Genomic DNA, 24,550 nt, shown 5'->3' on the forward strand with positions numbered 1-24,550 from the left:
TGTGTTCCTTATATATTTTAGATATTATTCCCTTATCAGATAGATGGTTGGCCTGCATTTTCTCTTATTCTGTAGGCTGCCTTTTCATTTTGCTGATTTATTTCTTTAGCTGTGCAGAAACTTTTTAGTTTGATGTTGTCCCACTTGTTTATTTTTTCTTTTGGTGTCATATTGAAAAAATCATTGCCAAAACCAATGTAAAGGAGCTTTTCCTCTATGTTTTCCTCTAGTAGTTTTATAGTTTGGGTTCTTATGTTCATGTATTTAATCCATTTTGAGTTATTTTTTATGAGTGATGTGAAATAGGGGATCAATTTCAGTCTTTTGCATATGAGTATCCAGTTTTCCCAGTACCATTTATTGAAGAGATTATCTTTTCCCCATTAAATATTCCTGGCTCAAATATTCTTGACCTTATATGTATGTGTTTATTTCTATGATCTCATTTCTTTTACATTGATTTGTGTGTTTGTTTTTATGACAGTACCATACTGTTTTTATTACTCTAGCTTTGTAATACAATTTTAAATCAAGAATTGTGATGTTTCCAGCTTTGTTGTTTCTTAGAATTCCTTTGGTTATTTGGGGTCTTTTATGGTTTCATATAAATTTTAGGATTTTTTTTCTGTTTCTGTGAAAAATGTCATTAGAATTTTGATAGAGATTGTATTGAATCCACAGATGGTTTTAACAATATTAATTCTTCTGATTCATGAACACAGGATATCGTTCCATTTACTTGTGTCTTCTTTAGTTTCTTTCATCAAAGTCTTGTGGGTTTTAAAATGCAGATCTTTCATCTCCTTGGTTAAACTTATACCTAAGTTTTTAAAAAATTTCTTATTTAAATTCAGTTTGTTAACATATAGTGTATTATTAGTTTCAGGGGTAGAATGTAGTGATTCATCAGTTGCGTATAACACCCAGGGCTCATTACATCAGGTGCCCTCCTTAATGCCCATCACCCAGTTACCCCATCCCCCCACTCACCTCCCCTACAGTAACCCTCAGTTTGTTTCCTGTGATTAAGAGTCTCTTATGATTTCCCTCCCTCTCTGTTTTCATCTTATTTTTCCTTCCCTTCCCCTATGTTCTTCTGTTTTGTTTCTTAAATTCCACATGAGTGAAATCATATGGTATTTGTCTTTCTCTGACTGACTTATTCTGCTTAGCATAATACCCTCTAGTTATATCCACGTCATTGCAAATGGCAAGAATTCATTCTTTTTGATGGCTGAGTAATATTCCATTGTATGTAATTACCACATCTTCTTTATTCATTCATGTGTTGATGGACATCTGGGCTCTTTTCCATATTTCGGCTATTGTGGACATTGATGCTATAAACATTGGGATGCATGTGCCATTTGACTCACTATTTTTGTATCCTTTCAGTAAATACCTAGTAGTGCAATTGCTGGGTCATAGGGTAGTTGTATTTTTAACTTTTTTGAGGAACATCCACACTGTTTTTCAGAGTAGCTGCACCAGTTCACATTCCCACCAGCAGGTAAGAGGGTTTCCCTTTTTCTACATCCTCACCAACATCTGTGGTTTCCTGAGTTGCTAATTTTAGCCATTCTGACTGGTGTGAGGTAGTAGTATCACATTGTGGTTTTGATTTTATTTCCCTGATGCCAAGTGATGTTGAGCATTTTTTCATGTGTTTGTTAGACATTTGTCCCTAAGTTTTTAATTATTTTTGATGCTGTTATAAATGGGATTGTTTTGTTTCCTTTTCAGATAGTTTTTTGTTAGTATATAGAAATGCAACTGATTTTTGTATGTTGACTTCATATTCTGCAACTTACTGCATTAGTTTATTAGTTGTAATAGCTCTTTGGTAGAGTCTTTAGGATTTTCTCTATGTAAGATGATACCATCTACAGAGACATTTTTACTTCTTCCTTATGTGAATGCTTTTTATTTTTTCTTCTTGCCTAATTGCTCTAACTAGGATTTCTAGTACTATCTTGAATTGAATGGTAAGAGTGGACACCCTTGTCTTATTCCTGATCTTACCAGGAAAGCGTTCACCCTTTTACCATTGAGTAAGATGTTAGCTGTGGACTCGTCATATATAGCATTTACTATGTTGAGGTAGATTCCTTCTATGCCCAATTCGTTGAGAATTTTTATTATGAAAGGATGTTGAATTTTGTCAAACGCTTTTTCTGCTTCTATTGAGATGACCATGTGATTTTTAAATCTTTCATTCTGCTAATGTGGTATATCACATTGATTGATTGGTGTATGTTGAACTGTCCTTACATCCCAGATATAAATCCTGCTTGATGATTGTGTATGATCCTTTTAATGTGATGCTGAATTCAGTTTGCAGGTATTTTATTGAGAATTTTTACATCTATTCATCAGGGATATTAGCCTATAGTTTTCTTTTCATATAGTGTCCTTATCTGGCTTTGTTATTAGGGTAATGCTGGCCTTGTAAAATTAGTTTGGGAGTGTCCCCTCCTCTTCAGTTTTTTTGGAAATATGAGAAGCATTAGTATTAATTCTTCTTTAAATGTTTGGTAAAATTTACCAGTGAAACCATCTAGTCCTCAACTTTTCCTAGTTGGGAAGTTTTGATTACTGTTTCAATCTCCTTACTCATTATTGGTCTGCTCAAAATTTTTATTTCCTCATAATACAGTCTTGGTATGAACTTTTTTTATATGCATACTTTCTTTTTGCTTACTTAAATTAACTTTAGTTAGTTTTCATTAACTATTATTAGATTAATATTTTTGTGTTGATTATCTGTAATACTAAATATAGATGCTTTTTTAAAAATGATAAAAATAGCCAGAATTTTTTCTTCAGTTTATCGTATACATATTATACATAAATTTTTACATAAACATCCTCAAAATGTTGAATGTAGCTGTAACTTTCAATTCAGAAAGTTACTTTTATTTTTGAATATTTTAATGGAAAAATTTTGGTATTCTCTTTTATCTTTCCCTGGAAAAGCTTCTGTCTATAGCACTGTATAATTATGCCTGAAATGACATTAACTTTTATAAGAATATAAAAAATAATTTATGTTCCTGAAATAGAAAGATGGAAAGATGCCAGAGGAAATAGTGAAGGCTTAGGGGGTAGAAAATATTTTTATACTAACACCTTTATGAGGAATGTGTTGATTGGTTAATTTATGAATCGTATGGTTAATGCATCAATTGTAGGATGGTTTTTGTCTTTTTACGGTAAGTGCTTGAAATCTAGTGCCTTGGATCATGTTTCTGTTTTCACTCATTTTTTTCAGCTTGTTCATATAATATTCTTACTTGTTTTAGTCTTATTCTCAATTGTAATGGGAAAAAATTAAGTAGTCATTTTCTTTCTCAATATATGTAGTTAAATAGTTGGAGAATTTGAGCATACAAGAGTTTAGACCTTTAGTATGAATGGCATATTGTGCTCTAAGTGGAAAAAGAGGAAATGAGAAATTTAATGTTTCACTATAACTATATCTATGATTAATCATTTTTTGACAGTTTGAATATCAACTATTTTCTGTGGGGATTTGAAACAAATTAAATCTTCTCACTAATCTGTTCCGGGACACTTTTCTGAAGGAACTGCTTACCATGTGTACTCTACTCTGGAGGCCTAATGATCTCTAGGGAAAGCTGTTCCAATTTAATTTTTTTTGTAATAAATAGCACAAAGAATGCCGTTCCTATAATGCCCACCTGCAGGAGCCTTTTTTTTTTTTGGATCAAATGTTTAGAAAGCCAATACCATATGCCAGGTCTGTGCTAGTCACTAGTGATATAAAGATGAAAAAAATCACAGCCCTTATGTAGATATACTTTTCACCTAGTAGAGAAACATACATATTTAAAAATTATATTACAGTATATAGTTAATACAATACTAGACATACCAAGAGCTAAGAGAGATACCAAGAGACACCTTACTAGCTAGAAAAGAGGACAAAGGGCATTACAAGCAAGGAAGAACATAAGCACTGGTATAGAGTATAAAAGGTCTTCATAAAATAGTAAGAGGTTTGATGAAGCTTAGGTATAGGATTGTAGGAAGCAGACTGTGATCAGGAAATTCATCGCTTTTCTTTTAAAAATTAAAGATTAAGTATTTATGCTAGCTTTGTAAAGGAAGCCATTTTTAAAATACCAAAGACTGACTGACAGTGACCAATCGAGTGCTTATTGACTAGTATACTACCCTTGCTGGAATTACACGTAAATAAATCATGTGGTTGCTACATGATATAGTTTGAGGACAGTGCTGAAGAATCTTGGTTCAAAGCTATCTTCTCCCTTTTCCTTTCCTGGTGCTTAAATGCTATTATGAAATAGTTATCTCTATCTTTGTACTGAGTTACCTTTTAATGAATGCAAATGCTTTAAGGCAAGATAGCCATTAAGAGTTGTCCTTCATGGGGCACCTGGGTGTCTCAGTCTGGGTTTAGTGTCTGCCTTCGGCTTAGGTCATGGTCTCAGGGTCCTGGGATCTAGCTGGCTTCAGGCTCCCTGCTCAGTGGAGAGTCTGCTTCTCCCTCTCCTTTTTGCCCCTCTCACCACCTGTGCTCTCCTCTGTCTCTCTCTCTCTCTCTCAAATGAAAAAATAAAATCTTCAAAAAAAAAAAAAAGAAGAAGAAGAAGAAGAAGAGTTGTCCTTTTTTCTCACAAAATTCTCTTGTCCAAAATTTCATTTTGCTGTCAGCACTTAGGGATTAATATTCTTACAAAATATGACTACATTATTGAAGTATGCAATTTACAAATGATGGCAGGATAATTACCCTCTTTTCTGTGCTCTGTAGCAATTTGTACGTGTCTCAGTTCTGTTGTGTTTAATTATTTACTTGCCAAGCTGCCATCTCCACTAACTGTGAGCTCTTATGAGCCTGCCTCCCCTTTCTTTATATCCATCCCTAGAGTTTAGCAATTTCTTATATATCTCAGCAGCTTGGTAAAGGCTTAACAGTTGAGAAAAGAGGAGAATAAAGGAAGAAGTTTTAATTTAAAAAGTTATTTCTGCCAAGGTAATTCCATTTTGTTTGATCCTTGCTTTAACTTTTCAGTTACTTAATATATTATCCTTCCCCTTTGTTTCCTATTCTATTCCCAAGACCCCTTTTGCTTCCTGCTTAAATGTAGATATTAAAGAGATTTAAAAACCTGGTCTATCAGAACAGGCACAGACTAGGAATCTGGGCCATTTGGGATTGGAGTAATCTGATGTAATTGCCCCAGACTCAGATCAATTACAGGGTTAAGCAAGAAAAGAAATGTGTTGTGCCTTTTTACACAGTTTTGGTTGAGTTGGGCCATTTATGGATTGTTACTTGGGATAAACACAATTTTAGATTTGAGTTTTTTTGTGGTCATATATACTTGTTAATTGACTTCTTATATTTAAAGATTACCACATTACCTATTTATAGGTCCATAAAGTATTTTAATTTATGTCACACTCAAGGGAATAAGCCTATGTTCATAACCACTAAAATATACATGGTTGCCCAATTCAGTTACCTTTTTAAACTATTTTTTACTTAGAAGGTTTCCATTTCTAATATATTTGGAATGATATACTGAATTTGTAACATATTAAACATTGCTTCTCAGTGATAGTTATAAAACTAAACTATATACACCTATATAAAGCTTTAGTTAATTTGTGAAGGTAGAGATATTGTTTTTTTTTTTATTTCTATAATAAAGAAACATGGTAGATACTTGACAAATACTGATCAAATAAAGGAGAACTCTCCTTTTCCTTACCTTGGGTTAAGTCTTGACCATTATTATATCGTTTTCTCTGTTGTGGATTTATGTAAAAGAACTATAATAAATTGTTTAAGCTTTCCTAACATATATCCTGTCTTGAAACCATGGCCTTCAGCTCCTCAGCTTGCCCATTTGAACACTGAGACACAGTGTTGTATCCGTGCAACATACCATTATTATTCAGAGAAGGGGACAATTCTGGATTAAAGTTTTTGGTGTTGTTTTTTCAAAACAGGAAATAAATACATTTGTTAATGTGTGATGCTATGATTTCTAGAACTTTAACCCCTAAAAAAAAAGTTAAGATCAGGAAGTAATTTTTCAGAATGTTTTACTATTTGAATAATCAACAGGATGTGTGCAGACCATTGTAGTGAAATCAGTAATAATTATCACTGGAATGTTTGTTTGTCTTCTCTGCTGTTATTGTGCAGCTTTAGATGGACATTGACTACCAAAGACTAAGAAACAATTCAGGGTTATGTAGAAAACTGATTTTGACTTGTAGTTCAGAGAAGTAGAATTTCTCAATAACTGCATAGCTATAAACACAGCAAGAAACATTGCTAGTTAGGGATAAAAACATTAATTTCTTAAAATATTTGAAATTGTTAATTATCTGAAACTCAAGAAAGCATGTGATATTTACGAATACAAAATTTAAGTAATCTTCAGTTAGGCATGGGTCAATTGTTTGTGTGTATATGCTGTATTATTTTCTGGATAATGGAAAACTTCTCCTTTGAGCACTAGAATATTGTCCCTAACTCATTTCTCTCTCTCTTTCTTTTTTCTTTTCTTTTCTTTTCTTTTCTTTTCTTTTCTTTCTTTCTTTTTTTCTTTCTTTCTTTCTTTCTTTCTTTCTTTCTTTCTTTCTTTCTTTCTTTCTTTCTTTCTTTCTTTCTTTCTTTCTTTCTGAAGATTTTATTTATTCATTTGACACAGAGAGAGACAGCTAGCGAGAAAGGGAACACAAGCAGGGGGAGTGGGAGAGGAAGAAGCAGGCTCCCAGCGGAGGAGCCTGATGTGGGGCTCGATTCCAGGACCCTGGGATCATGCCTGGGGCCAAAGGCAGACGCTTAACGCCTGAGCCACCCAGGTGCCCCTGTTCCTAACTCATTTCTAATATAAATCCTAACTTAAATCCTGTCTTAGTAAGTATAGTATAATATTTCCCCCTTGGTATCATAAACTGATTGTTCTGACTGATGTAAGTGGATAGAGTCCCTTAAAACTACATGCCTGCCTTCTTTACTATTTATCTAATACTAAATGATGCTAACTATGAGTTTTATCTTCTGACGGATTATCAGAATGGATTCGTTTTTTGTGGGGGATTGCACAGGGTTCAGATAGGAGCAGAGAGGAAAAAGTTCTTCCCCAGAGTCTTTAGGAAAGAAAGCCTGGATTCCTTTTCATGGTATTCAAATTCTTCTTGAACATTCCCTTGATAGAACTACTTACAGGTTTCTCAGTGCCTTTTCCTCCTCGGTCCTCTGTTTCTTTGCACATGGTTTTCTGTCAGCTTTGAAAGCCTTTCTGCTCTTGTCTCCCTCACTAACTTCTGCTTATTCTTCAAAATCTAACTCAAGGGTCAGTTCCTTTGGCAGGCCCAGTGTAAATCACAGGGGCCTTTACAAGATGAGAGAGGGAGACAGGAGAGTGAGTGTCAGAATGCTGCATTCTGACACCACATACATGAGAAACACTAGACTGGTTTTTGTCAGCTTTGAAGATGGAAGGGGGCCATGAGCCGAGGAATGTGGGCAGTTGCTACAAGCTGGAAAACCCCAAAATAGGACTTCGGTCCTACTGAGCTTTAAGATAATATGTTTGTGGTTTCTTAAGCAAATACTCACTTTAATCATAATTCTAAATTACTTATTTTCACATTTATGTAGATGTTTCTATAAACCAAGAAAAACCGAGCTAATAAATATTGTACATTTTTTAATGGTTAACATGTTTTGAAGAGTTTTTATTATAAAGTGATCAGGAGCTGGTTGAAATTCTTCCCATAAAGTATCTATTACTATTTTTATTCATAACAAATTCAGATCTAAGCTTCCAGAAAAACTATATTGCCCAATATCATAATAGGGATGACTGAGTACTTGATATCCTCCCTCTTAAGTACTGGCTTAACCTAAAGTGATTATTTTAAGAAACAGCCTCCCCCTACCCCATCCTCACACCCTATTATAATTACAACACAGACACTAATATTTTTGCAAAGCATTCATTTGATCATGAAATGTAGACAGTCAGAGATAGGTAGATGCAATAGTAGCAAAGAAAAGATATCAAAACCTTTTCACTTTTATTTAAGGTTTTGACAATGAGAACTTCATAAAATGTCTTGAAATTCTATTTGCTATACAATAAACATCTGCTAAGTAGGAGACATATGCCATATTATAACAACCATTTTAATGTGTAATATAATTCTGAATTCTTTTTTTTTAATTAACATGTAATGTATTATTTGTTTTAGGGGTTCAAGACCATGATTCTTGACTGTAAAAACACTTGGCTAAAATATGAAATATCTTTGCAGTAAAACTTACAATGTAGCTTAAGTAAGATTTCAGAAGTGTCTCCTGGATAAAATGGGAATGTTTCCTTTCACCAGATAAACTCTGAATAGTTAAGGTGCCATAAACTAGACAAAGCTAGGAAGGAATATCTTGTACTAGAAAAGAACAGCATGTAATAGGGACTTCCTCCATGTCAAAGTGACAACTACTTAATGACAATGACTTATGATACATTTTAAAAAATAGCATATAAAAGATGATACATTTGTGTTGTTTTAAGCCATCAAGTTTGTGGTAACTTGTTATAGCAACCTGGGAAACTAATGCAGCCCAGGGTTTTTTTACGGAATTTTTTTTAAAATACTTTGACTCAGAAGAAGTAGCTAAATTTGTGCAGAAAATCTCCAAGTATACATTATTCACATCCCCCCAATAATAATACTTTATATAATTATAGTACATTATAACAACCAGAAAATTAATTGAACCTGGTCGAACCAGGGCACAATACTATTAATTCAGGGAAGAAGTAACACTTCTCTGAGTAGACCTTTTTATATAGATTTGACTTCTGGAAATATGTGTAGGTCTTACATACTCAGAAAATATACTAAATGAGTCATGATGGGAAGAAGCAAAAAAAAAAAATATTAAAACTGAAAGCAAACAGAAGCAGACTCCACTGTCTTTCAGATGAAAAACCTAACCACACTGAAGAGGAAAAACTACTCAAAATAACTTATGTACACAGTATTTGACTAACCTTAGTTTTGGACAGGTTTGAGGAAAGAATTTCAAACAAATTGTGAGCTCATTTTTAGTTGGTGTGGTGTTTTGAGTTAGAATGGCTGAAGAAATTTTGTAACTATTTTACATGTAGTATAATATTTAGCAGATGAATAAATATGTGTATATTACTAGTATCCAGGATTCTTACTGGAAGAAGGGACACACAAATATGTATTAGAGTCAGTGGGAGAAGCTGTAGGAATAGAAAGTAACAGTGTGAAGATGCGCCTGGGTGGCTCAGTCGGTTAAGTGGCTGATTCTTGATTTCAGCTCAGGTCATGATCTCAGGGTTGTGAGATCAAGCCCTGCATCAGGCTCTGTGCTGAGCATAGAGCCTGCTTAAAACTCTCTCTCTCGCCCTCTGCCCTTCGCCTTCAGGTGTAAAATATAGTGACTCAACACTTCCACAGAACATCCGGTGTACTCCTTAATCCCCATCACCTATTTCACCCATCCCTTCACCCATCTCCCCCCTGGTAACCATCAGTTTGTTCTCTGTAGTTAAGAGTGTTTTTTTGGTTTGCCTCCCTCTCTCTTTTCCCCCCCTTTGTTCATTTGTTTTGTTCTTAAATTCCACACATGAGTGAAGTAATACAGTAGTTGTCTTTCTCTGACTGACTTATTTTGCTTCACATAATACTCTCTAGCTCCATCTATGTCAATATGGATGGAAAGATTTCATTCTTTTTGATGGCTGAGTAATATTCCATTGTGTGTGTGTGTGTGTGTGTGTGTGTGTGTGTGTGTGAGAGAGAGAGAGAGAGAGAGAGAGAGAGAGAGAGGGAGAGAGACACCACCTCTTATTGATCCATTCATCAGTCAATGGACATTTGGGCTCTTTCCATATTTTGGCTATTGTTGATAATGCTGCTGTAAACATCAGGGTGTGTGTATCCCTTTAAATCAGTATTTTTGTATCCTTTGTGTAAATACCTAGTAGTGCAATCGCTGAATCGTAGGGTAGTTCTATTTTTAACTTTTTGAGGAACCTCCATACTCTTTTCCAGAGTGACTGCACCAGTTTGCATTCCCACCAGCAGTGCAAGATGTTTCCCCTTTCTCTGTATCCTCACCAACATCTGTTATTTCCTGTGTTAATTTTAGCAATTCTGACTGGTGTGAGGTGATATCTCATTGTAGGTTTAATTACTGTTTCCCTGATGATGAGTGGTGTTGAGCATCTTTTCATGTGTCTGTTAGCTATCTGGATGTCTTTTTTTTGAAAAATGTCTATTCATGTCTTCTGCCCATTTCGTAACTGGGTTATCCATTTTCTGGGTGTTCAGTTTGATAAGTTCTTTGTACATTTTGGATACTAACCCTTTATCAGAGATGTCATTTGCAAATATCTTCTCCTATTCTGTAGATTGCCTTTTAGTTTTGTTGATTGTTTCCTTATCTGTGCAGAAACTTCTTATCTTGATGAAGTCCCCATAGTTCATTTTTGCTTTTGTTTCCCTTGTCTCCAGAGACGTATCTAGTAAGAAGTTGCTATGACCAATGTCAAATAGGTTACTGCCTATGTTCTGTCTAGGATTTTGATGGTTTCCTGTCTCACAGTTAGAACTTTCATCCATTTTGAATTTATTTTTGTGTATGTTGTAAGAAAGTGGTCCAGTTTCGATCTTCTACATGAGGCTATCCAGTCTTCCCAACACCATTTGTTGCAGAGACTATCTTTTTTCCATTGGATATTCTTTTGAAGAATATTCTGTCAAAGATTAGTTGACCGTATAGTTGTGGGTCCATTTCTGGGTTTTCTGTTCTGTTCTATTGCTCTGTGTGTCTGTTTTCATGCCAGAACCATTCTGTGTTTATGACTACAGCTTTTTAATACAGCTTGACATCCAAAATTGTGATGCCTCCAGGTTTGCTTTTCTTCTTCAAGCTTGATTTGGCTAATTAGGGTCATTTGTGGCTCAATACACATTTTAGGATTGTTTATTCTAGCTCTGTGAAAAATGTTGGTATTTTGATAGGGATTGCATTAAATGTGTAGATTGCTTTTGGTAGCATAGGCATTTTAGCAATATTTGTTCCTCCAATCCATAAGCATGGAATGTCTTTCCATTTCTTTGTGTCCTCTTCAATTTATTTCATCACTGTTCTATAGTTTTCAGAGTACAGATCTTTTACCTCTTTGGTTAGGTTTGTTCCTAGGTATTTTGTTGTTTTTGGTGCAGTTGTAAATGGGATTGATTCCTTAATTTCTCTTTCTGCTGCTTCATTTTTGGTGTATAGAAATGTAACAGATTTCTGTATGTTGATTTTGTATTCTGTGACTTTGCTGAATTTGTGTATCAGTTCTAGCAATTCTTTTTTTTTTGGTGGAGTCTTTCACGTTTTTTACTTAGAGTATCTTGTCATCTGCAAATAGCAGAAGTTTGACTTCATCCCCGCCAATTTGCATGCCTTTTATTTCTTTTTGTTGTCTGAATAATGTGGCTAGGACTTGCAGTACCATGTTAAATAACATGGTGAGAGTGGACATCCCTGTCTTGTTCCTGACTGTAGAGGAAAAGCTCTCAGGTTTTCACCATTGAGGATGGTATTAGCTGTGGATCTTTGGTATAGGGCCTTTATGATGTTGAGGTATGTTCCCTCTTATCCCTACTTTGTTGAGGGTTTTTATCAAAAATGGGTTCTGTATTTTGTCAAATGCTTTTCTGTATTGAGAGAGTCATATGGTTCTTATCGTTTGTTTTATTAATGTGGTGTACCACATTGATTGATTTGTAAATATTGAACCACCATCGCAGCCCAGGAGTAAATCCCACTTGCTTGTAGAGAAGAATTGTTTTAATGTACTGTTGGATTTGATATACGAGCATCTTGTTGAACATTTTTAAAGCCATGTTCATCAGGCATATTGGCCTGTAATTCTCCTTTTTAGTGGGGTCTTCAGCTCAGGTCATGATCTCAGGGTCATGGGATTAAGCCCAGCCTCAGGCTCTGCACAAGTCTGCTTGTTCCTCTCCCTCCCCCTCTGCCTCTCCGCTCCTCCTTCTCTTCTTCTCTGCCTCTCGCCCTGCTCTTGCATGTGTGTGCTTGTGTGCTCGCTCTCTCTCTCAAATAATTAAATAAGTAAAATCGAAAAAAAATTCATCAGCATGTTAAAAGATTCATATACCATAGTCAAGTGAGATTTATTCCTGGGATACAGTGACGGTTCAACCTAAGCAAATCAATAAGTTGTTCTCTTTAACATGGCTAATTCATGGTGGGTGAATTGTACCTCAGTATAAAAAATTTAAGGTTGTAATAATATTTCATATTGAATGAGACTAAAGAAACGCAACAACTAAACGGAGTATCTGATCCTAGAACAAATCCTGACTGTAGGGAAAAATTTCTAAAGAACAATATTGTGGTCAAAGCAATTGTGAGAAAGAACAAAGATGAAGGTATCATGCTTTCTGATTTCAAACTGTACTACAAAGTAATCAAAACAGTATGGTACTGGCACAGAAACATATAGATCAATGGAATAGACTAGAGTCCAGAAATAAACCCATCCTTATTTGGTTAATTAATCTATAAAAAAGGAGACAAGAATATACAATGGGGAAAAGACAGTCTTTTCAATAAATGATGTTGGGAAAAGTGGATGACTTCATGCAAAGAAATGAAACTGGACCACTTTCTTATACCACATAGAAGAATAAACCCAGGTGGATTAAAGACTTAAATGTAAAACTGGAAACCATAGAACTCCTAGAAGAAAAATTAGACAGTAAGCTCTTTCACTTAGGTCTTAGCTGTATTTTTTTGGATTCCATGAATTAACAAAACAGGAAACAACAAATGTTGGTGAGAATATGGAGAAAGGGGAACCTTCTTACACTGTTGGTGGGAATGCAAGCTGGTGCAGCCACTATGGAAAACAGTATGGAGGTTCCTCAAAAAGTAGAAAATAGAACAATCTTATGACCCAGCAATTGCACTACTAGGTATTTACCCCAAATATACAGATGTAGTGAAAAGAAGGGGCATGTGCACCCCAAGTTATAGCAGAAACGTCCACAATAGCCAAATTGTGGAAGGAGCCGAGATGCCCTTCAACAGACAAATGGATAAAGAAGATGTGGTCCATATACACAATGGAATATTACTCAGCCATCAGAAAGGATGAATACCCACCATTTGCATCAACATGGATGGAACTGGAGGGTATTATGCTAAGTGAAATAAGTCAAGCAGAGAAATGAAATTATCATATGGTTTCACTTACATGTGGAACATAAGGAACAATACAGGACATTAGGAGAAGGAAGGGGAAAATGAAGGAGGGAAAATCAGAGAGGGAAACGAACTATGAGAGACTGTGGACTCCAGGAAACAAACTGAGGGTTTCAGAAGGAAGGGGGGTGGAGGGATGTGCTAGCCCGGTGATGGGTATTAAGGAGGGCATGTTTGCATGGAGCACTGGATGTTATATGCAAATAATGAATCATGGAATGGTACATCAAAAACTGATGATGTACTGTGTGGTGACTAACATATCATAATAATAAATGAAAAAGGAAAAGGAAAAAGAAAAGAAAAGATGGAAAAAGACAAACCAGGAAAATTTCAACAACAAAGTTGTCCTGGTTATATTAACATCAGACAAATGGACTTTAAGGGGAAAAAAGTTATTTGAACATTGCCAACATCTAAAACAGGAATTTAAGTACAGTCCATGGAGATGAAGTTGAAAAGAAGGTAATAATGTATTTCCAAACAACTAATATGTTCAGTGAGTGTTACATTGATTTGAAGAATAAAGACAAACAAAATGAAAGTTTGGGAAAACAAATACTCCTAGGTTATTTGGAATTTATAGTTTGACCAAATAGTTTTCTTTAGAGATTTCAAAAATACTGACTTTTTCGTTCCATGTCATTCTTTGTTGGCAACACACATAAAATGAAATGCATTTGGTAAGCTTTTGTTCTTGTGTTTTCAGGAATTCAAAATGTCCTCAGCCTCTTTTGTGCAGTTCTCACAGAAAATAAGGTTCTCTTCCATTCTGCAAGTTTCCAGAGACTTAGTGATGCTTGCAGAGCCCTGGAATCTTTAATGTTTCCTCTTAAATATAGGTGAGGTTTTTAACTTGGTACTTTAATTTGTTCCCAAATTCTGCATTGCTTATTAATGATTGGTTGAAATGTCATAGCACAATAGTTTTGAACCACAAGGGCGTATTTTACAGTTAGGCAGTACACATGATTCTGATGGAAAGCTAACTTAGAATTTGGAAATTTTCCAAGTTGTTCATTACTGAGTGTTGATTAATTTAGTGAAAGAATAATTGGAATCGTATTGTCAGCAACATTTAATTCTTTTTGAATATACTTAGTGACAAAAGTCTTAAGTTAGTTTTATCTGATTATTTGATACTGAAGAGTTATTAATTTTTAGGGGTTATAATGGTATTATGGTTATATTAAAAAAAGATCCCTTACCTTTTGTAGATACCTACTAAAGTATTTTTGTATAAATGATACGATGTCTGGGATTTGCTCCAAATAATATAGTAAGAAAGAGAACAAAAATAAGTAGAAACATCTTTGAGACCTTGCATTGGTAATTGTCAAATCTGCATTGGATACAGAAGGCTTCATTTTCCTTTTTGCTCTCTATTTTCTGGGGGGGGCGGGGGGGTTGGTGTTATAAAATTTTCCATAGTAAAAAGTAAAAACCAAAACTTCTAAACAGTGATGCCCTGATAGTGTTATGAATAAAATATTTTCTAATATACTGTTTTATCAATTTGATAATCATAACATTTTGGAAACTTAAGTTCATACAGGCTAGAAAAAAATTTATACTGTTTCCAGATTTTATTTTATTTTATTTTATTTTATTTTATTTTTTTTAAAGATTTTATTTATTTATTCGACAGAGATAGAGACAGCCAGCGAGAGAGGGAACACAAGCAGGGGGAGTAGGAGAGGAAGAAGCAGGCTCATAGCGGAAGAGCCTGATGTGGGGCTCGATCCCATAACGCCGGGATCACGCCCTGAGCCGAAGGCAGACGCTTAACCGCTGTGCCACCCAGGCGCCCCTGTTTCCAGATTTTATTTAAAAAAAAATTTTTTTTTTTTACCTATGTGCCTTTTTTTTTTTTTTTAAGATTTTATTTATTTATTTGACAGAGAGAGACAGCCAGCGAGAGAGGGAACACAAGCAGGGGGAGTGGGAGAGGAAGAAGCAGGCTCATAGCAGAGGAGCCTGATGTGGGGCTCGATCCCACAACGCCAGGATCACGCCCTGAGCTGAAGGCAGACGCTTAACCGCTGTGCCACCCAGGCGCCCTGCTATGTGCCTTTCTTAACCCCTAGATAAGAGAGCATTCTAGGCCTTAATTTTTGTGCTTTGCCATTCTGAGTGAATTCAAACATCAAGTATAGAAAATGGAATTTGATGTTTTGTTTAGACAAATCATCATCAGTATTGAGGGAGAGAGCCCATCAGGGAGTCATTATTACCTCCTAATGTCAGATTTTTATGTAAGGAAAAATGCTTTCAAGCAAGATTGACAAACCTAAAGAGACTGCTTGCCTCAGAGGGATAAGGAATAAGGAAGCTGCCCTGGGTTCCATTTACTTTATATCTTGTTATATCTGATCATCTCTTTCTCATGAAGATTTTTTTTAATCTTCCTTTTTAAAAATTATTATTAACAGCCATGAGAATATTATTGATAATAGATGTAGGTATTCTGAAATTCATACCACATAAAAATGAAAGAAAATATGTTCATATTATGGAAGAACAAATATATCTCACATATGCTTTTATTATTTCCAGTTACCCTTATATCCCCATTCTCCCGGCTCAGCTGCTGGAAGTTCTAAGTTCCCCAACGCCTTTCATTATTGGAGTACATTCTATCTTTAAAACTGATATCCATGAACTTGTAAGTATTCATCTTTAAATTGCCAGTATTGAGGCCAAAACCTCATCATATGTCTTTGAGTCCTATAACATTTCAGCTAATTACTATTTTCAGATCTGTTGTATTCCCAATAGGAAAGATTGGCTGGAAGATAAGGCATCATTGAAAAATATAAATATATTAGTTTTTTCTTATAGTAAGTATGGAAGATATACAAAATGAATTTATTAATAGTTTTAAATGCCTCTCTTTTGGCATATTAATTTTATCCTTCATTCTCCGTCCTGTGTATGAGAAAGGAAGATAAAGTAATCCATTTATTAGTATTCTATTTATACTTTCATTACGATCGCTGTAATATATTCATATTTTGAAATGAGGCCTGTGTTAATCCTGAATGGCTGGTAGCTAAAAAGCAAAAAGCATTTGTAAAAGAGGGTTTTAGTGGAATATGAACCCTTTAGTATGAACTCCACCAAATTATCCTGTTCTTAATGCCATATGAGTAGAAATACCAAAGAAGAAAAGGCATGCTCTATATTTAAGCCAGTTCTGAATAATGTGTTTACTTCTCTATACTGAACTTAAGAGGGACTGTCAAAAAAAAATGTGCTTCAGAGAAGGACATCCAGGATTGTCAAGACTTTAGAAACTATATCCTGTGAGGCCCTTAAGGAAATTTTCTCAGGTAATAACATGATACTGCTTGATAGCTAAAGGTAAAAACGGAAGTGACTGTTGTAGGAAGGTTCATTTTTTTGTAGCTCTGAAAAGCTGAAATAGAATCAGTGGATGTAGTGGATATAGAAACGAATTTCTCCTCAATAGAAGAGCTTTCGACTATCAGCGCTGCCCAACGATGAAGAATGGGTTGCCTTATGTAAGGAATGTACCCTCAAGTACTGTAAGTGGAGTGCAATGAACAAATCCCATGACACTTTTCAGGGAGTTTAAGAAAAGTTCTTTACTGAAAGCTGGGCTATATGACATCTTTGATCCACAGATCTTCAGATTTCGTAATTCTACTTTTGTTTTAGTTTTAAATGCCAACAGAATTAGCTCTGTTGGTATTTATACATAATTATAATTGTAATCAGATCATAGGTGTCATTAAAACTGACAAAAGATAATTCAACATTGTAATTATAAACATGACCCTCATTCATATATTATTTTCCTACCTTTATATGTTGATATCTAGTTCTTTTTTAACTTTGATACCACCATATAAAATATGCATAAATCAATAAACATACTTAGTAAAACCTATTTGGTACTAATTAGAAACATACTCATCTGGTTGACAGGTAATTTTTTCCCACTAAATATAAAGTTTCAGGAGGTAGGACAAGCCAAATGTTTCCAAAAATAAGTTTCTTAATTTTTAATGAATAAATGAGAATGATTTTAAACCTATTATCAACATAATAACTTCAGCAGTCCTGGCTAGTTTCTCTATTACATTTTTATGTAAGTTATGTTTAAGTAGACTGTTGTAAAATGCTAAAAATCCGTTTCTTTCTTAAGCACCAAAACAGTACCATTTTGATGTATACCAGTTGCTTTGTTTGTTAACTCTTGTAGTGCGTACTGTATTATTTACGACATGGCTAAACTACTATAACAAAGCATCCAAAACACAGTGGTTCAAACGAAACGGAATTTTATTCAGCCATCCGTAGTGGTGCCATTAGAGCAGACCAGCTGACTCCGTTACACACTCGTGGTCCAGGCTTCTTTCCTTCTTGTTTCTCCACCAGAATTGCCTCAGGTATTGGCATCATCTGAATGTTCAAGGTTGGGTTGTTGCTATTCATAGTTTCAGCCTTAGGAAGGAGAGCATAGGAGAGCCTCACGTCCCCTCTATTTTGAATAACTGAAAGTATACACATCACTTCTCAAATTCCATTGGCAGAACCTTAGTCACATGCCACACCTGATTTCAAAGGAAGCTAGGAAATACATGGTAGCTGGGAAGTCATGAACCCAGCGTTCTATTGCTATGAACAGTCAAGAGTCTTTTCCACACCTGGTTCTTTTCGTTTTGAATTAATGAAGGTCAAATTGATTAGGAATAAGTACATTTTATTAATTATTGATTAATTTTTATCTCCTTTAGCTAGATGTAATCATAGCAGATTTGGATGGAGGCACTATTAAAATTCCTGAATGTATTCACCTCTCTTCCCTCCCGGAACCACTTCTGCATCAGACTCAAGCAGCTCTTTCTTTGGTATGACATTTTTAACAGTAATTTTCTTTTGATTTAAATATAAACTCAGGTAATTGGAATTAGATACCATTGGCAGTATAATTACTTTAAAAAAAGTTATATGTTCTTAAAACATGAATATATTTTCACAGAATATTTAGAATAGAATAGAAAGAATAGAATATTTAGAATAGGATTCTCTACTACACATTATCTGAAGACTATAAATTCTGACTATTTATTTGTTCTACATTCACTTTCACTCGGCATATTTATTTAGTAGTTAATATATACTGAATACTGTGTTAGGTATTGGAAACATACCAACACACCTGTGAAAATAAGACCAGACTCTGCCTCAAAATCCCTGGTTTCCCTAACATCCCTTAGAGTACCTGTAAGTACTGTATAGCACCTTATAGTACCATCTGTGTAGTATCTGCTCCTTTCCCTCAACCTCCTTGTTGACGTCTCATTCCTTTTTGGTAGAAGTGCTACCTGCAAATAGTGTGATATTGTCTTGCCAATGTTTTCAAGTTACTACAGAAAACTGTAACTTACTGATAGATTAAATATCCAGCATTCTTTGGAGTAAAGTTTTAAGTCTTGTAGCTTGGGTGTTTTTCACTGACATATTTAATGTTTTTATAGTTATTTTATCTTAGTTTATTTTTTGTTTCTTACAATTTTTTTTTAAAGTAGGCTCAGTGCCAAGTGTGGAGCTTGAACTCATGATCTTGAGCTCAAGAGTCACGTGTTCTACCAACTGAGCCAGCCAGGTGCCCCTTACATTTGTTGGTTTTTAAAATCAGAGCATTTTATTTTACTGACAAAATTTTAGATGCCTATTTATTCATCATCAGAAAATTGAAACTTAGAAATTCTGCATTCCTTTTCAAGCCATACTAGAACTAAAGCCTTCATATTCTTTCTTTTCTTTTCTTTTTATGGGAGAGGAGGGGAAAAGGGAACGGAAGAGAAAGAATCTTAAGCAGCCTCCAGCATGGAGCCTGACACGCGGCTCAGTCTCACAGTCTCGAGATCGTGACATGAGCTGAAATCAAGAGTTGGACGCTTAACTGACTGAGCCACCTACAGACCCCAGCCTTCATATGGTTGAATAATATTCCAGGCTGAGCTGTTTAAAATAATTTTCTCCTTATGGGTGCCTGGCTGGCTCAATTGGAAGAGCACTGATTCTTGATCTTGATCATGTGTTCAAGCCTCGCGTTGGGTGTAGAGATTAATAAATAAACCTAAAAAAATTAATTAAAAAAATTTCCCCTTAAATAGTAACTTAAATAGGAACTTAGAAGTCTAGGATTACCAGGAGGGATTTTATTCTTAGAATATTTTCAAATTTGTATTAGTCCTTATATTGTTAATTGTGGTATCTATGGGATGTGAATATTTAGAGAAGACTGTATTTTCCTAACATAATCTAGAGTACAGGATGTGATAGAATGGAAAGAATACTAGTGCAGGACTCAGGAGAACTGAATTCCAGTCTTCATCTCGCCACTTGATACTATTGAGCAAATCACATTTTATCTCTAGGCCTCTGTTTCCTGGACTGTATCTATAGGATGAATGTTGAATGCATGGGAGGACTAAAGGACTGTTTACCAAAGTGAAGTATGGAGATGATTTTGGGTCACATGTGGAAACCTTTTTTATTTTAATAATTATGTATTTATCATAATAAAAATAACATAAAAACCTATGATTTCATAGATGATATCATCTAAGAAAATACTAGATTTAAATAGGTGAGTTGATTTAAAGACAATTTAAAGAAAAATATTAACTAAATAACTACATTGGTAGTATATGGATATAGTAGAAGCTGAGGAGGTAGTATTTGAGTGATTGAAAAATTGTTTACTGTTTCTAAAAATCATAAGTTTCTAAATCTTAATGTGATTACTTAATAATGATATTTATAATTATTCAGGGATTAAGTACCAAAATGAACAAAAATTAAAATTTTAGTTTTTAAGTCAGTGTCTCCTGGTAGAGATTCTGCTGCACACTAGTTAGTATCCCTTCACCTGCAACACCCATGCCACCAAATTTGATGAGTTTGGTAAAACTGAGTATACTTGTTTTTGTAGTCGTCAAGTACAAGACTGTGTGGTACAGTGTAGTGGTGTAAGTAAGAGATGAGAACATATGTATTATCAAACTAGAACCAAAAAGAAATCGTATTTGATGAACCGAGCGGGAGCTTTGACACACAATTATAGGAGCCTCATTTGGTTAGTAAATAATTGTGATCAAAGGGCAACACAGTACTTGAGCTGTGTAATAGCCATGGATGATTTTTTAGACATGAATTATGCTGTATTATTATATCGTAGTAATGATTGGGTGATTGAGTTATAAAAATTTTAATATTTTAGTGTCAATTTTAAGTATTGTTATGAAGCCATGTAAGTAAGGGTTAGTGTATAGCAAAGGCCCCTTTAAAATTATGCCCAGTGCGTTACTTAGAGTTGAGCTTTGTGGCCAATCAGGAGCCTTACGGAACTGGATATACCCCTGATAAGTTATTTAAGCATTCTTAAGCATTTCCTCATCCAGGGGTTGGCCAGAGTATTTTCATCTATTATAAGTATACTTCCCAAACCTGAGTATTTGAAAATGATTCTGCAAGGACAAAAGCTACTTAGGAAATTTCATCCTTTCCTCTGTGCTAAGTCTTGCACAGATCTTCGTTACCTACCTGCTCCCCAGCCTGCTCTTCTTCAAAGCCTAACTCAATTGTTACCTTTTTTTTTTTAGTTTTCCTAGGTTGACTTAATTATATTGGATGTTTTGGATATTATTCTTTGTATATTTATAGTACTTGCACATTGTTTTGTACCTTTGCCCTCTAGACTATGAGGCTCATAGCTTATTCAGTTGGTCCTCAGTATTTCAGTTAATTCATTAATAAATGTTTAATTACACTAATAAACATAAAAACAAACGCTGGTTTAACATTTTCAACTATATAGACAAATCACTCTGCCCTAGACTGTTCCCTTCCCAGAGGTAACTAATATTTATAGTTTAGTGTATATTCTTTCAGAACTTTACATTTTCATTTATATGTTTTGTGTGTGTAGATAGATACACAGACCAAGAGAGAGATTTAAGTTTTGTTTTACTTTCAAATAAATGAGACCATACTTATGTGTGTTTTTCTAGAACATGTTTCTTCATTCAATATTTTATCTTGGAGATCTTTCCACAATAGTACATAGAGAGCCGCCTCAGCTAACTGCATTGTTTCCTGGAGGAAATAATATTGTTATTCATGTCCTGATACTTTTTTATCTTAGTACTCCAATTAGGTTAAATAATAGGTTTTATTGGTATTAAGATTTTGTACATAACCAAACTTTTTTGCTTTAGATTCTACACCCAGATTTGGAAGTAGCAGATCATGCTTTTCCCCCTCCACGAACAGCTTTATCCCACTCAAAAATGCTGGTAAGAAGTTTAATATTTGAGTTTGATGTATTTAAATAGAGCTGTACTTTTATTTGTAGGGTTGTTGAAGAAGCTGAGTGTGGTGACAGTTGGTGAGAGTCAGATGTACAGCCTAGTGATAAGTGTATGGGTTAGAAATTAGAATTGTCACTGACTGATCTTGTGTCCTGCTCTTGGAGGAGCCACAGGGCTCATTGACTCGGGGGGCGGGGGACGGGGGCGGTAGAGCTAAGACTGTTTCCCTGAGGAGGAATGAGTAAGTGTGGGTGATGGCCTGGGAAACTATGCTAAGTATCAAATTGAAAGGGCCAGGCAGGGATAAAAGGGGGAAGCTTACAAAAAGTGGAAACAGATATTGTTGACAACAAGAGAGTCCAGTTTGAGGGATAGATGAAAATAGTTCCAATTAAAAGCCATGTAAGTGGGGCACCTGGATGACTCAGTGGGTTAAGCATCTGCCTTCGGCTCAGGTCATGATCTCAGGGTGCTGGGATCGAGCCCCGCCTCAGGCTCCCTGCTCCACGGGGAGCCTGCTTCCCACTCTCCCTCTGCCTGCTGTGCCCACTGCCTGTGCTCTCTCTCTCTCTGTCAAATAAATAGATACAATCTTTAAAAAAAGAAAAAAGAAGCCATGTAAGTAAGAGTTAGTATATAATAAAGGCCCCTTTAAAGTTTTGCCCAAGCATTTCTTAGAGTTGATCTTTGTGGCCAATCAGGAGCCTTACAGAACTGGATACCTTTGCTAAGTTACTTCAGCATTCTTGAGCATTTCCTCACCCAGGGCTTGCCAGATAAATCTGTAAGTTTCCTTTCAGTTCTAAAACTATGATTTTATTAGAACCTGAATTATCAAAACCAATTTTTAAGTCATACCTTATTAATATAGGAATAGATTTTTATAAGTTGGATAAACTTTGGAAGAATTTCCTAAGCTTTTAAAATATAGTCTTTTGAGATTTTTTTCTTTTATATTTGTGACTATAATTCTTTTGACGGATGTAAACATCAAATGACTTGGGAAAGGTGTCCTTCTCTGACTTGGTGAAGGGGGAGACTCTGACTTTTTCTGAGAGGAAAATTGGATATACTAGAGGCAAGTTTTGTTTAATTCACTTAAAAAAGAACTATTTAACAGCCTACACTATACAACAATGGGACAGGCTAGATGCCCACTTCTCAGGGCTGCCACAAGTAAGACTTACGTGTAGGAAGTGCAGACAGATTGATTAAATAATCTCTCAGGTTCTTTTCAACCTGTTGTCATTGTGATATTTCTTTCTTTTTTTTTTTTTAAAGAAATTCAGTTACCTAACTTGTTTCTTCCTATGTTTTCAGGATAAAGAAGTACGTGCAGTTTTTCTTAGATTATTTGCACAACTTTTCCAAGGATACAGATCATGCCTACAACTTATAAGAATTCACGCAGAGCCAGTAATACATTTTCACAAGGTAAGACGGTACGTTACCTTGTTGTACGTGTCCAACATGTGGCCTCTAGTTCAGTAAAACAACTTGGTTGTCTTTTTTTTTAGCCATGTATTTTGACCTTAGTTTATCAAATGTGGTTATTTTTTAAGTCTCTGCTTTGTGATTAGATGATAATTTTTAATGACACTATGGAACTGACATGTTTTTCTTTAGAGTTTATTAATTTAATTTTAAATTGTTTTTTCTTTTTTTATGATTTATGTAGTTATTTTGGAGAAAAAGGGTAATTAAAAGTACAAAAACTAAAATTTAATTCTAAATTGGTTTTTCTTGTTTTTTTTAAGATTTACTTAGTTGTTTTAGACAGAAAGAAAAGTGCACAGTGGAGAGGGGCAGAGAGAGAGAGAGAGAGAGAGAGAGAGAATCTCAAGCAGACGCCCCTCTGAGTGCGGAGCCCAACTACGCGGGGCTCCGTCTTGCCACTCTGAGAAAATGAGCTGAGCTGAAATCAAGTCAGCTGCTTAACCAACTGGGCCACCAAAGCACACCTAAATTGGTTTTTCTTTCAAAGTAGAGTGTTAATTTTTATTTCTTCTCCCACTTTACAGACAAAGTCGTTTTTATTCTTTCTAATACGTATACTGTTTCAGATATCAAAAGCCCTTTTTGAGAGAATGTATTTTATAAGAACACATTTATGCATGAAGATATTTATTCAGGCTTTGATCTTTCTATTTTTGTTTTGACCATTCATCCATTACTAAGTGAAAAATTATTCATTTCACTTTTTCTTTCTTTGCAGACAGCTTTCCTGGGGCAGCGTGGTTTGGTTGAGAATGATTTCCTCACTAAAGTTCTCAGCGGAATGGCATTTGCAGGTTTTGTTTCAGAAAGAGGTCCTCCGTATAGATCCTGTGACCTCTTTGATGAGGTATAGCTCTTTTCAAATGAATGTACATTCATAGACAAAATTGGACTAGTGGTTAAAAGTACAGAAGTAATATTTTTTAATTTAAATTAAATTAGCCAACATATAGTATATCATTAGTTTCAGATGTAGTGTTCAAGAATCCATCAGTTGCGTATAACACCCAGTGCTCAAAATCCTAAATGTATTATAAATTGAATATCAAATAATCCAAATGTTATTTATTATTATGCTTATTAGATCTTGGTATTTATAATGTGGATTTGAAAAATTAGAAAAATATAGGGTGTCACAGAAGTACATAAACATCTTGGACAACTGAATTTAAGTGGTTCATTAAAATCTTTTTGAAAAAGTGACAGTGATTATATAAATAAAATTTTTGAAGGCAGTAATACAGTGATTCCTTTATCAGTTTCATAGAGAAAAAGGTCTAGGTCACGTATCTAGGTCTAGATTTGTGATTTCAAACTACAGTTACATTTAGTCTGTTATTGTCATAGAGCCATAGTTTGGCTCCGTGGCATT

The 24,550-nt window shown here is 34.9% G+C and overlaps 1 protein-coding gene across 10 annotated transcripts in view; it reads left to right on the forward strand.

The window, feature by feature from the left end:
- Window positions 1-24,550, forward strand: part of SBF2 (SET binding factor 2) — a 460,355-nt gene that overhangs the window by 230,653 nt on the left and 205,152 nt on the right. For all 10 annotated transcript variants that reach the window (XR_006777991.2, XR_006777993.2, XR_015726904.1 and 7 more), the window contains exons 7-12: window positions 14,043-14,175; window positions 15,890-15,998; window positions 18,097-18,210; window positions 21,589-21,666; window positions 23,002-23,115; window positions 23,897-24,025. Coding sequence is in view for 4 of the 10 variants with exons in the window: in XM_087868044.1 (XP_087724170.1) it covers window positions 14,043-14,175; window positions 15,890-15,998; window positions 18,097-18,210; window positions 21,589-21,666; window positions 23,002-23,115; window positions 23,897-24,025 (677 nt within the window). In the remaining 6 variants the exon portion in view is untranslated. The remainder of the gene's footprint in view (window positions 1-14,042; window positions 14,176-15,889; window positions 15,999-18,096; window positions 18,211-21,588; window positions 21,667-23,001; window positions 23,116-23,896; window positions 24,026-24,550) is intronic.

The sequence above is a fragment of the Ursus americanus genome, chromosome 16 (assembly GCF_024610735.1).
Source record: "Ursus americanus isolate L20-20 chromosome 16, mUrsAme1.1.p, whole genome shotgun sequence".
NCBI lineage: Eukaryota > Metazoa > Chordata > Mammalia > Carnivora > Ursidae > Ursus > Ursus americanus.